Here is a 13097-nt window from a genome sequence, read left to right on the forward strand (position 1 = left end):
TTCCTGAGAAAAAAAAGTGTATTATCTCAGCTGGCGCTGAAGAATGAGAAGGGCCCAGTAAGCTCTTTCTAATGGGTCTGAACAGGGTCAGTGTACACACAGCCCAGCAGGAGGTGGAGGACTGGAGCCTGGAAAGTCCTGCGGAGACAGGGAGACGAGCTGCCTGGAGCCAGGAAACAGCATCAGGCTGACAACTGAAGCAGCCCTGCCAAAGACTGCGCTGGTATAAAGAAGGGGAGGGCAGTGCTAGACTGGTGGGGGCACAGGGTAATGCCAGGCTAGACAGGGAAATAAAGGAGAGGGCAGTGCCAGATGAGAGAGGGGTACAAGCAGTCCAGGCTGGCTCTAACAACGGTGAGTCAGCTCTAATTTCTGTGGACATGGCCTTCCAGCCCACTGTGGCAAAAGCTAATACCACACAGTGGTAGTCCAGAACAGTCAGTTATCCTGAACAAATCAGATTGCAGTGCCCAGGGCTGAGTGAAACGGGCCAGAAAAGTGACTGTGAAAGGGCTGGTAATGGATGGCAGGAGTTACGCCACAGCACTGACAAAACTACATTGAAAAAGGTTTGCACGGGAGGAGAAATTGATTTTGTGAGTGAAAAATGGAGATGAATAAAAGGCTGGCCCTGGATCTTTGGAAAGCGCACAGCTCCACCTAGTGGTGGAAGAAGGGGGTTCTGCTATCGCCCATCAAAGCGTAATGCACAGTTTTGCCTCTTAAAAATCATTTGCAGTGAATTTATTGCAGAAGCAAAACAGCACCAGCTTTAGCAGGGCCTGTGACATCTGAGCTGCCCCCCCCCCACCACCACCACCACCTCCTTCCCAATGAAAGCAGACTTGGACCTACTCATGCTCACAAGTCCCAGTGATCTTTGATTAAGGAGCTTGAGCCAGTTTGAAGCCTACAGCCAAATCGCAAATGTTTTCACAGCACAGTCTTGTCCCTGGCTTGTTCCATACTGCAAGTGGGCTAACACGAGATCCCCCTCCCCTTCTCTCTAGGAAGTGCAATGGAGTCCTTCATACAAGAGCAAATCAAAGCTTCTCTGATTCCAGCATGGGATTTTTATTCATTATTTTGTGAAAGAATATTTCATGCCTATCTCGTTTTCTTTATTTCTAGAATAAAAACATTTACATGATTTACACAATTTGGACCCAAATTTTAAATAGGAAAGGCAACACAGAGAAGGAGGGGGGGAGGCCTAGAGCAGGGGTGTCAAAGTCCCTCCTCGAGGGCCGCAATCCAGTCAGGTTTTCAGGATTTCCCCAATGAATATGCATGAGATCTATTTGCTTGCACTGCTTTCATTGTATGCAAATAGATCTCATGCATATTCATTAGAGAAATCCTGAAAACCCAACTGGAGGGACTTTGACACCCCTGGCCTAGAGAAAGAACAGAACTTATTTTAGAGAAGAAAAGCCGGAAAAACTAAAGAGAGTGGATTGGGCCCAACAGCTCTGCTCAGAATCATCAAATGTCTTTAGAGATAGTCTCATCGCCTTCTCACAATCCAGAGCGTGACAGCGGAGCTCTAGCCTGGCTGTTTTGGTCAGCGCACAAAGGGTCCCACCTCTCCCAGTGGCAGCAGGAGACGAGAAGTCTTTCATGTTTTTCTTGTCCAGTTTTGTGCTTTCTGGATCACCAGCAAATTTGGGTGTATTTATTTATTTTTTTTTTAATTTATTTTGCTTACTTTGTTTTATGTACCAGTGTTTAATTATTGCTAATTCCTTTATTTTCATTGAAATGGTCTCTGTAACAGTTCAGGGTCCCTTTACAAACCCAGATTCCCTCAAGGACGCAGGCGCATACACAGAAGCTGCCAAACACGCAGTGGCTTCGCAGATTCCAGGAAGGCCGGCGGGACCAGGCAGCCCTAAGTGACCAGGTTCTCCTGGGGCTCCTGGATCACCACGTTCACCATCTTTGCCATCAACAGCATGACCAGGGATGCCAGGAAGGCCTAAAAAGAAAAAAAAACCAAACAAACGATTAACTACAGATCTGTATCATAAACTAAGACAGGATGTGTTGGCAAGCGGCATGAAACCCTCGCTCTGCGTACAGAGGCTGTGTGAGAGAAACAGAGAAAATAAAGCCATGACCTAAGCCTTCCTCTCCCTTAGCGATCCTATGGACTTGAACCAAGCTTTCTTAAATTCTTAAATTTCTTCCTCTCCACCACCTCGACTGGGAGGTCAATCCACAAATTCACGACTTTTCCTGTGACAAGGCACTTCCTCTGGTTATTGCTCAGTCTATCCTCTGCCCCCTCATTCCAGAGCTTCCTTTCAACATTTATGCCACGTAGGTATTTAAATGTCTCTAAAAAAGCAATACATAGCAACAAAATCATAATTAATTAGATACTTCAAATGTTACCAGCCAGTGAAAAGGACGTACCTGAAAGAGAGAACCTTTAAACAAATAAATTGTGGAGAAAAAGCCTCAACACTGGTTTCTTTGACAGCAATCAATACTGATTACAAGCTGGTTATTTATAAACTTCTCATCTGCATAAAAAACTCCACAGAATATTGGTTACTCTCTAATCGGGCCAAAGCCCACCAAAAACAAAGGAGAAGAACTTCTACTTAGCTGCGGTATGTGAAAACTTCATGATGTTACTCCAAATGTCTACGATAGCTCAGCAGAGCGTTATTGTTCCGTCCAAGTCCTTTCGCACTAGCCAACAAGAGCCTTGTATCGCCGTCACTGGCCTCCTTGCTCTCCATACAGCCATGCACTAACGGCGTGAGATGAATCTCCTCGATATAGCAAGAAATAGGACCCAGTTTCCGGTGTTCATCCAGGTCACATGATGCATTGATCAGACAAGAGCCTATCGGATTTACCCCAAAAAACAATGCACTGATTAAGACCGGAGGGCCATAAAGTGTTAGAAAAAAAGATCCAACATTAAGGCCAGCATTTTTTTCTACACTGTCGGGACTAACGAGTGCAGTTTGCAGCCACCTTCGGCACACACGTTGATACTGCGCTAGTTCCTTCTGTGCCCGTTATCTTGCGTGCTAGTCCGGCATTAATCTCCAGTAACGCTGGCATTAGGTTTCGAGCATCGGCCCACAATCCTCTGAAAATTGTTTGGAGTCTACCACATTCTTCTATTTGTAGACGGGATGAGAGGAGAGCTCCATGCGTGGGCGACACTAAATTATAGAGGATGAGATGAGGGCTCCGGTGTATCGATTTCTTTGTGATAATTCCACTGGTGGATATAGAGTGTGGCATCTCCCATCATACAAAGCTAGTGGTTCCATGTTTGAAAGGTGGGTCCTGCAGCCTTCCTACCCTCTTCTCGCTGCTTCCTCACCCGCTGTGGTTTCACTGAAGAACATAAGAATAGCCTTACTGGGTCAAACCAATGGTCCATCAAGCCCAGTTTCCCATTCTCACAGAGGCCAATCCAGGTCACTAGTACCTGGCCAAAACCCAAAGAGTAGCAACATTCCATGCTACCGATCCAGGGCAAGCAGAGGCTTCCCCCATGTCTGAGGTAACAAACCCTTTCACAATCGTCTTGTACAGGTTGTTCCAGCAGACCTGTAGATTGCGCTTTGCCGAAATGGTTCAACATTGAGCAGAACTCAGAAGTGCTGGGTGCAATACTGGGATCCAGTATCCTATCAAACTGGGCTGGGTCTTGAGCTGGTTTTGGGACACTCACCTGGGATCCCTGGTGGTCCTGGCATTCCCTGGTGTCCACGTCCTGGCTCCCCCTGCTCGCCTTTCAACCCATGTTTACCTGTAATGGAAAAGATATCAAACTTTTACTACAGAGGAGGAAGCTTTCACAGATCCCTCTATCCCTCAAACAAGTTAGGAAGGAGCAAAAGTCTTTCTTGCTGCCTTTAACAGGAAGGAACTTCTCTGCAGTCAGTCCAGAGGAGAACTGAGCTCTGATTTACCTTTTGGGCCTGTGTTGCCGATCTGCCCTGCAGACCCCATAACTCCTAGAATACCACGTGGCCCAGGGTGACCGTGTAAGCCCTGATCACCGGGGGGTCCTGGGGGTCCAGGGGGTCCAGGTGGCCCCATCATCCCGCCACCCCTGAGTGCCATCCTGTTTGTGCTCACTGCCACTTCAGCCAGCTGTTCTGAAATGAAGACATCGTACGTGTCAGGGTTTGAAACTGCAGAGATGTTTACTTTAGTCAACTTTCTTTCCCTTATCTCCTCACCTCAGAGGCCACATGTCCAAATAATCTGCATGGAAATGAGAAAGCATCGTGTCTTTTCCCCTGGCTTGACCCTTAGGTCAGTTGTGGGTATCTGCTTTTTTGTGGATTAAAGGCCATTTTTATAGAATTCACAGCTGTTTTAGAGTTCCTTTTGCGCTCTGGGGAAGTGTCTGCAAATGACCTCATTACCTGGGGGGCAGCAATGTCTCCTGACTATGGCGGTCCAAGGTTTGGTTGCCTCATCGTTCCATAGATTCGGGGTTCTTTGATTCCATTGGCTGTTTTATGGTTTCATATGATTTATTTTAAGAATTTAGAGACCTCCCGATCAGATTCAAAGCTTTTGGTTTGATTTCCTTTTGTGGACTCTCTTTCCAGGACCAAGATTTTTAGCCAAAATGAAATAAACAAGCAGGAACTATAAGAAATCGCAGAGGAAAAGGGAGCAGGATACCAACCTTGAAGCATCTTTAAAACCACATCGACGATGTGTTGGTCGCCAGCATCCCTGCCCTGTACAGAGGAGAGAGAGGGGTCAGTGTTGCGGCTTCTGGCCTGCCCCTTCCACCCATGTTGCCAGCCCACCTCTAGTTCTCCTATAGACACAGCTCAGAAGGCTGTACAGTGCTCCCATTTCAGCTTCTTTGTAGGCAAGAGTCATCTCCTGCTTCATGGGAGAACATAAGAATAGCCCTACTTGGTCAAACCTATGGTCCATCAGGCCCAGTTTCCTGTTTCCACAGTGGCCAACCCAGGTCACAAGTACCCGGCAGAAACCCAAAGAGTAGCAACATTCCATGCTACTGATCCCAGGGCAAGCAGAGGCTTCCCCATGTCTGTCTCAATAGCAGACTATGGATAGAAAACAAAGGGTGGGGTTATGAGGACAGTAAATAGTGGTGTAAATAGTGGGATCTTTAGTGGGACTGGTGCTATTTATTTATAAACTAGTTTTATAGCCCGTTACATTAACGGGTGCTAGAATATGTGTGTGTGTCTGTCTTTATTTTTTTTTCTCTCTCCTTAGCTGCTTTCTGTATTTCTGTCTGTCTCTTTTTTCTTTTTTTTTTTCCTTGGCTGTCCACTACCACCCCTTGCCTGCTCCCCCTGTCCATTCTCCCTTCCTTTTACCTCCCCTGTGTCCTCCACCACCCCATCACTGCTCACCTTATCCAGCAGAAGCCCTTCTCCCTTTGTTTTACCTCCCCCTGTCCATCATCTGTCCAGCAGTAGGCCTGTCTTCATTTTTTCTGCCCCCCCTCCCTGTTCATCAGCACCTCTTCCCCTGTCCATCAACCCCTTTTCTGCCCCTCCATTTCCGTGTGTTGCAGCATTTCTCTCCCACCCCACTTCCCTGTGTAGTATTTTCCTCCCCCCCATACCTTCCTCATACCTTCCTTCCTACTTATGTTAAAATGCTTTCCGGGTTTGGCTGCCGCGGCCTGCAGCCGCCGACAGCCGCCGTGGCCAGCAGCTGCCGCAGCAGACATCCAACTCGGGCCGCCGCGGCCGACATCCGACTCGGGCCGCCGCGGTCGACATCCGCCTCGGGAGGGGGGGGAGGAAGAGAGAGAGTGGAGAGAGTACTGTAGGGGCATGCGCAGTCCTACCTGTGGGTCCCTACATCGCGGCGACGTCAAGAGCAATAAACGCAGGCGGGGATCGTGAGAGTAGCCACCGCTCACCGCTCCAGACTGTAAGCCGCGCACTTCCTATGTGTCGCTATAGCTCACGGAAAACCGGCACACACATAGGAAATGCGCATGCGCGGCCTAGCGTTTTATTATATTAGATGATCTGGAAATTGGAATGACGAGTGAGGTGATTAAAAATTTGCAGTTGACACTAAACTGTTCAAAGTTGTTAAAACAACATGTGGATTGTGAAAAATTGCAGGTGGACCTTAGGAAATTGGAAGACTGAGTTCCCAAATGGCAGATGAAATTTAATGTGGACAAATGCAAAGCGATGCACATTGGGAAGAATAATTCAAATCACAGTTTCCGGATGATAGGGTCCACCTAGGGGGGGGTCAGCGCTCAAAAAAAAAAAAATCTGGGTGTCATCGTGGACAATACGCTGAAACCTTCCACCCAATGTGCAGTGGCGACCAAGAAAGCATACAAGATGCTAGGAATTATTAGAAAAGGGATGGTTAAGAAGACTACGAATGTCATAATGCCCCTGTAACGTTCCATGGTATGACCTCACCTGGAGTATTGCGTTCAATTCTGGTATCTCAAGAAAGATATAGCGGCACTAGAAAAGGTTCAAAGAAGAGCGACCAAGATGATAAAGGGGATGGAACTCCCCTCGTATGAGGAAAGACTAGAGAGGTTAGGGCTCTTCAGCTTGGAAAAGAGACGGCTGAGGGAAGATATGATTGAAGTCTACAAAATCCTGAGTGGAGGAGAACGGGTGCAAGTGGATCGATTTTTCGCTCCGTCAAAAATGACAAAGACTAGGGGACACTCGAAGTTACAGGGAAATACTTTTAAAACCAATAGGAGGAAATATTTTTTCACTCGGAGAATAGTTAAGCTCTGGAACGTGTTGCGGATAGCACAGCTGGTTTTAAGAAAGGCTTGGACAAGTTCCTGGAGGAAAAGTCTATAGTTACTCAAAGACATGAGGGAAGCCACTGCTTACCCTAAATTGGTAGCATGGAATGTTGCTACTCCTTGGGTTTTGGCCAGGTACTAGTGACTTGGATTGACCACTGTGACAATGGGCTACTGGGCTTGATGGATCTTTGGTCTGATCCAGTAAGGCTATTCTTATGTTAACTTGTCCAAACCTTTATTTAAACCCATCTCCATTAACCACATTCTCTGGCAACGTGTTCCCTTACTTGGAATGCCCTTCCTTTATACATTAGAGAAATCAAAGACCTGAACTTATTTAAATCTAACCTAAAAACTTTCCTTTTTAAAACTTCTTTTAATATTTAAAACCTTCTCACTTATTATTATTTTTAATTTTTTAATCAGCAATTTTAAATAATCCCTCTTTCTTTTTATTCTTAACTTCTCTCAATATGACTTTCTAAACCCCCAACCCTAATGTTTTTTCCTCTATCATATTTTCACTTTCTTCTCCTCCGAGAAACGCAATATGTAACTTTAACCTACTTTACCCCTTCCCATTGTTTCTCTAGTTTGTCTGTATTGTCTGTCTGAAGTTTTTATGTACCTCTTCTAAAGCTATGTACAGCATTTCTTTTTTAATTGTTGCTCGCTTAGTACAAAATAGGCGATTTATCAAATTCAATAAAACTTGAAACTTCCAAAGCTCAACTTTTCTCTGAGTTAAAGGGTTAAAAGTATTCAGCCAAAGGGCCTTGATCCTCGCTCTATTCCATTCCTACATTTAAAGAAAATGTCATTCTTATTTAGTGTTTCAAAAGCAGTTAAAGACCTTTTGGTTTAATGTGTAATCTGACTAGTTAAACAGCTAATCTATATCTTATCAAGCTTCATGATTAATGGGATTGGATTAAAAAACTATTTAAGAGAACATGAAGTCATGAAGCAAATCGGAGTGCATGCAACATAAGGATGACTCCTATGCAGTAAGACTGTTATCACTCTGCTTCCATGCTACGCTTAAAAAAGGGATTGGGACTTGTATACCAACTTTTTGTAGCCTTACAACCACACTCAAAGTGGTTTACATAAAGGTACTCAAGCATTTTTCCTTATCTGTCCTGGTGAGCTCACAATCTATCTAATGTACGTGGGGCAATGAGGAGATTAAGTGACTTGCCCAGGGTCACAGGGAGCAGCACGGGGTTTGAACAAACAACCTCAGGGTGCTGAGGCTGGAGCTTTAACCACTTTACCACTCTAGAAATCAAAATGTAGCAAAAGTGAGCCAAGTCTAGGACAATGAAGCCACTGTGACATCACTGATGAGGTTGGCTCTTATTGGTGGAATGAGGCATGGTGACATCACAGTATCAGCTCTGATAACCAAAGACAGACTCTTCTCACACTATTTCTCTACTGTTCTCCCAGGGGAGCTCAGAACGGTTTACATGAATTTATTCAGGTCCTCAAGCATTTTTCCCTGTCTGTCCTGGCAGGTTCATAATCTATCTAATGTACCTGGGGAAATGGGGGATTAAGTGACATGCCCAGGGTCACAAGGAGCAGTGGGGATTTGAACCCACAATCTCAGGGTGCTGAGGCTGTAGCGTTAACCACTGCACCACTCTAGAAATCAAAGTGTAGCAAAAGTGAGCCAAGTCTAGGACAATGAATCCATTGTGACATCACTGAGGAGGTTTATTGGTGGAATGAGGTATTATGATGTCACAATACCAGATCTGGTTATCAGAGGCTGAAACTCTTCAAAATATTTATTCAATTTTCTATACTAATCTAATCTAATCCTTAGATTTGTATACCGCATCTTCTCCACATTCGCGGAGCTCGGCACGGTTTACAGGAGATGTAATAGGAAGGAACTACAATAAAGGGTTAGAGGTCGAAGAATGAAGAATGTTTAGAGGACTAGAGAAGCCAAATATGAAGAGATTTTGAGGACTTGGGATACCAAAGTTGGAGAGAGGCTTACATTTTTGAGAAAAGCCAGGTTTTTTCATTTGTTTGCGGAAAACTTGGAGAGAGCTCAAGTTCCGAAGAGGGGAGATGCTCCAAAGTTGGATAGAGACGTACGTTTTTGAGAAAAGCCAGGTTTTCAGATGTTTGCCGTAAACTTGGAGAGAGCTCAAGTTCTGAAGAGGGGAGGTAAGGTTGTTCCAGAGCTCAGTGATTTTGAAGGGGAGGTAGGTCCTTAGCTTTCCTGAATGGGAAATGCTTTTTAGCGAGGGAAAGGAAAGTTTTTAATTTGTGGAGGGGTCTGGTGGTATTAGGGTTTGAAGAATTCCAAGTAAGAGGGATAAAGGGAGGGAGGATACCGTGTAGGATCTTGAAAGCTAGACAGGCACATTTGAAGTGGGCCCTGGCGGTTATCGGAAGCCAGTGAAGTTTGGACAGGAGTGGAGAGACATGGTCAAATTTACTTTTAGCGAAGATAAGCTTGGCTGCGGCATTCTGAATCCGCTGAAGTCTATGAAGGTTTTTCTTAGTTAGGCTTAAGTAGATAGAGTTGCAGTACTTGAGGGAGTCCAGAGAAGAGCAACTAAGATGATACGGGGTATGGAAAACCTCTCATATACAGACAGACTGAAAAAGCTGGGGCTGTTCTCCCTGGAAAAGCGGAGACTTAGAGGAGACATGATACAAACATTCAAGATCCTGAAGGGCATAGAAAAGGTAGACAGATTTTTCAAGTTATGGGGAACCACAAGTTCAAGGGGGGCACTTGGAGAAATTAAAAGGGGATAGGTTTAGAACAAATGCTAGGAAGTTCTTTTTCACCCAGAGGGTGGTGGATACATGGAACGTGCTTCCGGAGGCTGTGATAGGCAGGAGCACATTACAGGGCTTCAAAGAAGGTTCAGATAGGTTCCTAGAGGACAAAGGGATTGAGGGGTACAGATAGGAGTAGAGGTAGGTTATAGGGATAGCAGTAGAGGTAGGTTATAGGAATAGTCAAGGACCACTGCACAGGCAATGGGCCTGATGGGCCGCCGCGGGAGCGGACCGCTGAGCGAGATGGACCTCTGGTCTGCCTCAGTGGAGGCAACTTCTTATGTTCTTATGTTCTTAATTTGGAAAGGATGATGGATTGGACAAGGAGGGTAAAATGGTTTTGATGGAAGCAGGATCTGACTTTCCTCAGCATATGAAGGCTGAAAAAGCATTTTTTTACCAAGGATTGGAGGTGGTCGTTGAAGGACAAAGTGGAATCAATGATGACGCCCAGAACGTTGCTCGAAAACTCAAGCTGCAGAGTGGAGCCAGAGGGTAGTGGGACGGAGGTGGGTAATTGGTCTAGTTTTGGGCCGAGCCAGAGAAATCTTGTTTTGGATTCGTTCAATTTCATTTGCACAGTGTGGGCCCAGGATTGTAAGTTCAGTATACAAGAGGATATGTTTTTAGACAGGTTGGTGAGATTCGAATCAGTCTCGAGGAGGACGAGGATGTCATCAGCATAAGTGTAAATTGTTTCAAGGGGGGATAGATGGAGGAGTTTGAGGGAGGACATATAGATGTTGGAAAGGATAGGAGAAAGGGGAGAGCCTTGCGGGACTCCACAATTTGGTTTCCAGGGGGAAGATGAGGTGCCATTCATGTTGACAATGTAAGAACGAGAGTGGAGGAATTTTGAGAACCTGGAGTTAATGCCTATCTCAGAGAGTTGGTAAACAAGAATGTCATGGTGGACAACGTCGAAGGCAGCAGAAAGGTCAAATTGTAGGAGGACGGCAAACTTGTTTTGAGAAAGATGTTGTTGAACCTTTGAGATCAGGGAGGACAGTAGGGATTCGGTGCTGAAGTTGGGACGAAAGCCATATTGATAGGGTAGGAGAATAGAGAATCTCTCTAAGTATGATGAGAGTTGGGTAGAAATGATAGACTCTAGCATTTTGGTTAAGAGAGGGATATTTGCAATTGGGCGATAGCTGGAAGATATGGAAGGGTCAAGGTCAGATTTTTTCAGTAGTGGGGTCAAGGCAATAAGACCCATTTCGGGGGAGAAAAGGCCCGAATGAAGGGCAGAATTTATGAGGTTAGTGATAGAAGAGATGGCCTGTGCGGGAATATTCTCATATAGGTAGGAGGGGAATGGGTCCAAGGAACAGTTACAGGATTTCAGTTTGAGGCAGAGTTTGAGGACCAGGGATTCTGATACGTGTTCAAAGGTAGTCCAAGATCTGTCAGCTGGGATAGGGTTGGAGACCGTTAGGATGGGAATGGAGTCGGTGGGTACCAGGGAATTGTAGGAGACTGAGGGAGGGAAGGAGCATCTCAGGGTAGAGACCTTATCGTTAAAGAATTTTGCTAGAAAGTCAGCTGAGGGAGAAGAGGGGAGCAGGGTGGGGGTCTCTTTTGGAGGTTAGGGAGCGCCAGATGTTGAATAGTGTACTACTCTGATTGCTGGATCTGGAGATTTTGTCACCGTAGAAGTTCTTCCTTGCTTTTTTTAGCGCTGTATTGTACAGCTTAATATTGACTCTCCAGGACTGTCTGTCTAAGGGACATTTTGATTTTTTTTCCATATGTGTTCCAGAGCACGACATTTCTGTTTTAGTTCTCTGTGGTTTGGGAGTTCAGAATGGTTTACAATGAATTTATTCAGGTACTCAAGCATTTTTCCTTGTCTGTCTCGGTGGGCTCACAATCTATCTAATGTACCTGGGGCAATGGGGAGGGGGGGGGGGAATTAAGTGACTTGCCCAGGGCCACAAGGAGCAGTCTGGGTTTGAACCCACAACATCAGGATGCTGAGGCTGTAGTTCTAACCACTGCACCAGACTATTCTTTTCTTGCAACTGCTGCTTCACTTACCAGAATAAGAGGTGCTTGTGTGAAGGTGAACAGAAGTTTTCATGTGTCTGTGGCAGAATGCTTCTTTAAAGAACTCACACCCTCTTCTATAGGAAAAGAAAATCCACAACCCACACGAAAAGAACACGTTTAAATCAAGCAGATACCTCCTCAAGCCACAGCATTTCACTGAAGTAATTTAGAACTGTGTATAGTTGAAGAGATCCTCTCCACCCCTTGCATTTCCTTGAGCCAGAGGTTTTGTCTTGCAATGCTCAGGAATGGCCAGTAGAGGACTCTGCTGCTTTCTGAGTTTGGAAATCTCACCTCATTAAAGAGATTTTTGCTTCTTGCTTAAATTCCAATCCAGAAAGGAACAGGGAAAATATCGGAGCTGTCCTGAGAACACTCTTTGGGCACCAGCTGTCCAATGCAGCAGTCAAGGGAAATCTTGCCTCACCAATCTTCTGCATTTCTTTGAAGGGGTAAATGAGCATGTGGATAAAGGTGATATGGTTGATATGGTGTATTAGGATTTTCAAAAGGCATTTTGCAAAGTACCTCATGAAAAACTTCTGAGGAAATCAGAAAGTCATGGGACTGGAGGAAATGTCCTTTTTTGGATTGAGAACTGGTTGAAAGACAGAAACAGAGAGTGGGTTGAAATGGTCAATATTCTCAATGGAGAAGAGTAAATAGTAGGGTTCCCTGGGGGGTCTGTGTTGGGACCGCTGCTTTTTAATATATTTATCAATGATCTAGAGAAAGGAATAACTAGTGAGATAATTAATCCCCTCCTTTACAACGTATAGCATGGGTTTTAGCGCTGGCAGCAATGGTAACTGCTCCGACGCTCTTAAAATTCCTATGAGCAACGGAGCAGTTACCGCCGTTGCCGGCCCTACGCGTTAGTAAAGAAGGGAGTAAGTTGTGAAGTCGCAAGAGGACTGTGAAAAATTACAAAAGGACTTTGGCAGACTGAGCGTCAAAATGGCAGATGAGGTTTAATGTGAGCAAGTGCAAAGTGATGCACGTGGGAAAGAGGAGCATGATGCTGGGGGTCCACATTAGGAGTCACCGCCCAGGAAAAAGATCCAGGTGTCATCGTTGAGGATACGTTGAAACCCTCAGCTCAATGTGCGGCGGCTGCTAAGAAAGCAAAGAGAATGTTAAGGATGAGAAAAATGATCAAAGGGATGGGATGACTTCCCTATGTGGAAAGTCTGAAGCGGCTAGAGCTCTTCAGCTTGGAGAAGAGACGGCTCAGGGGTGACATGATAGAGGTCTGTAAAATACCGAGTGAAGTGGAAAGGGTAGTTGTGAATCGCTTGTTCACTCTCTCCAAAAATACTAGGACTAGGGGATATGCGATGAAGCTACTAAGTAGTAGATTTAAAACAAACCAGAGAAAATATTTCTTCACACAACGTGTAATTAAACTCTGGAATTTGTTGCTGGAGAATGTGATAAAATTAGTTAGCTT

At 45.2% G+C, this 13097-nt stretch overlaps 1 protein-coding gene across 1 annotated transcript in view; it reads right to left on the reverse strand.

Annotated features, from left to right (window-relative positions):
* Nucleotides 1-1076: 1076 nt before the first annotated feature.
* Nucleotides 1077-13097, reverse strand: part of LOC117365552 (collagen alpha-2(IX) chain-like) — a 45056-nt gene continuing 33035 nt past the window's right edge. Inside the window, exons 29-32 of the mRNA XM_033956044.1 lie at nucleotides 4676-4730; nucleotides 3945-4133; nucleotides 3704-3781; nucleotides 1077-1978 (exon numbers count right to left, since the gene is read on the reverse strand). Coding sequence (XP_033811935.1) covers nucleotides 1779-1978; nucleotides 3704-3781; nucleotides 3945-4133; nucleotides 4676-4730 — 522 coding nt within the window. The 3' untranslated portion in view covers nucleotides 1077-1778. The remainder of the gene's footprint in view (nucleotides 1979-3703; nucleotides 3782-3944; nucleotides 4134-4675; nucleotides 4731-13097) is intronic.

The sequence above is a fragment of the Geotrypetes seraphini genome, chromosome 8 (assembly GCF_902459505.1).
Source record: "Geotrypetes seraphini chromosome 8, aGeoSer1.1, whole genome shotgun sequence".
Classification (NCBI taxonomy): Eukaryota; Metazoa; Chordata; class Amphibia; order Gymnophiona; family Dermophiidae; genus Geotrypetes; species Geotrypetes seraphini.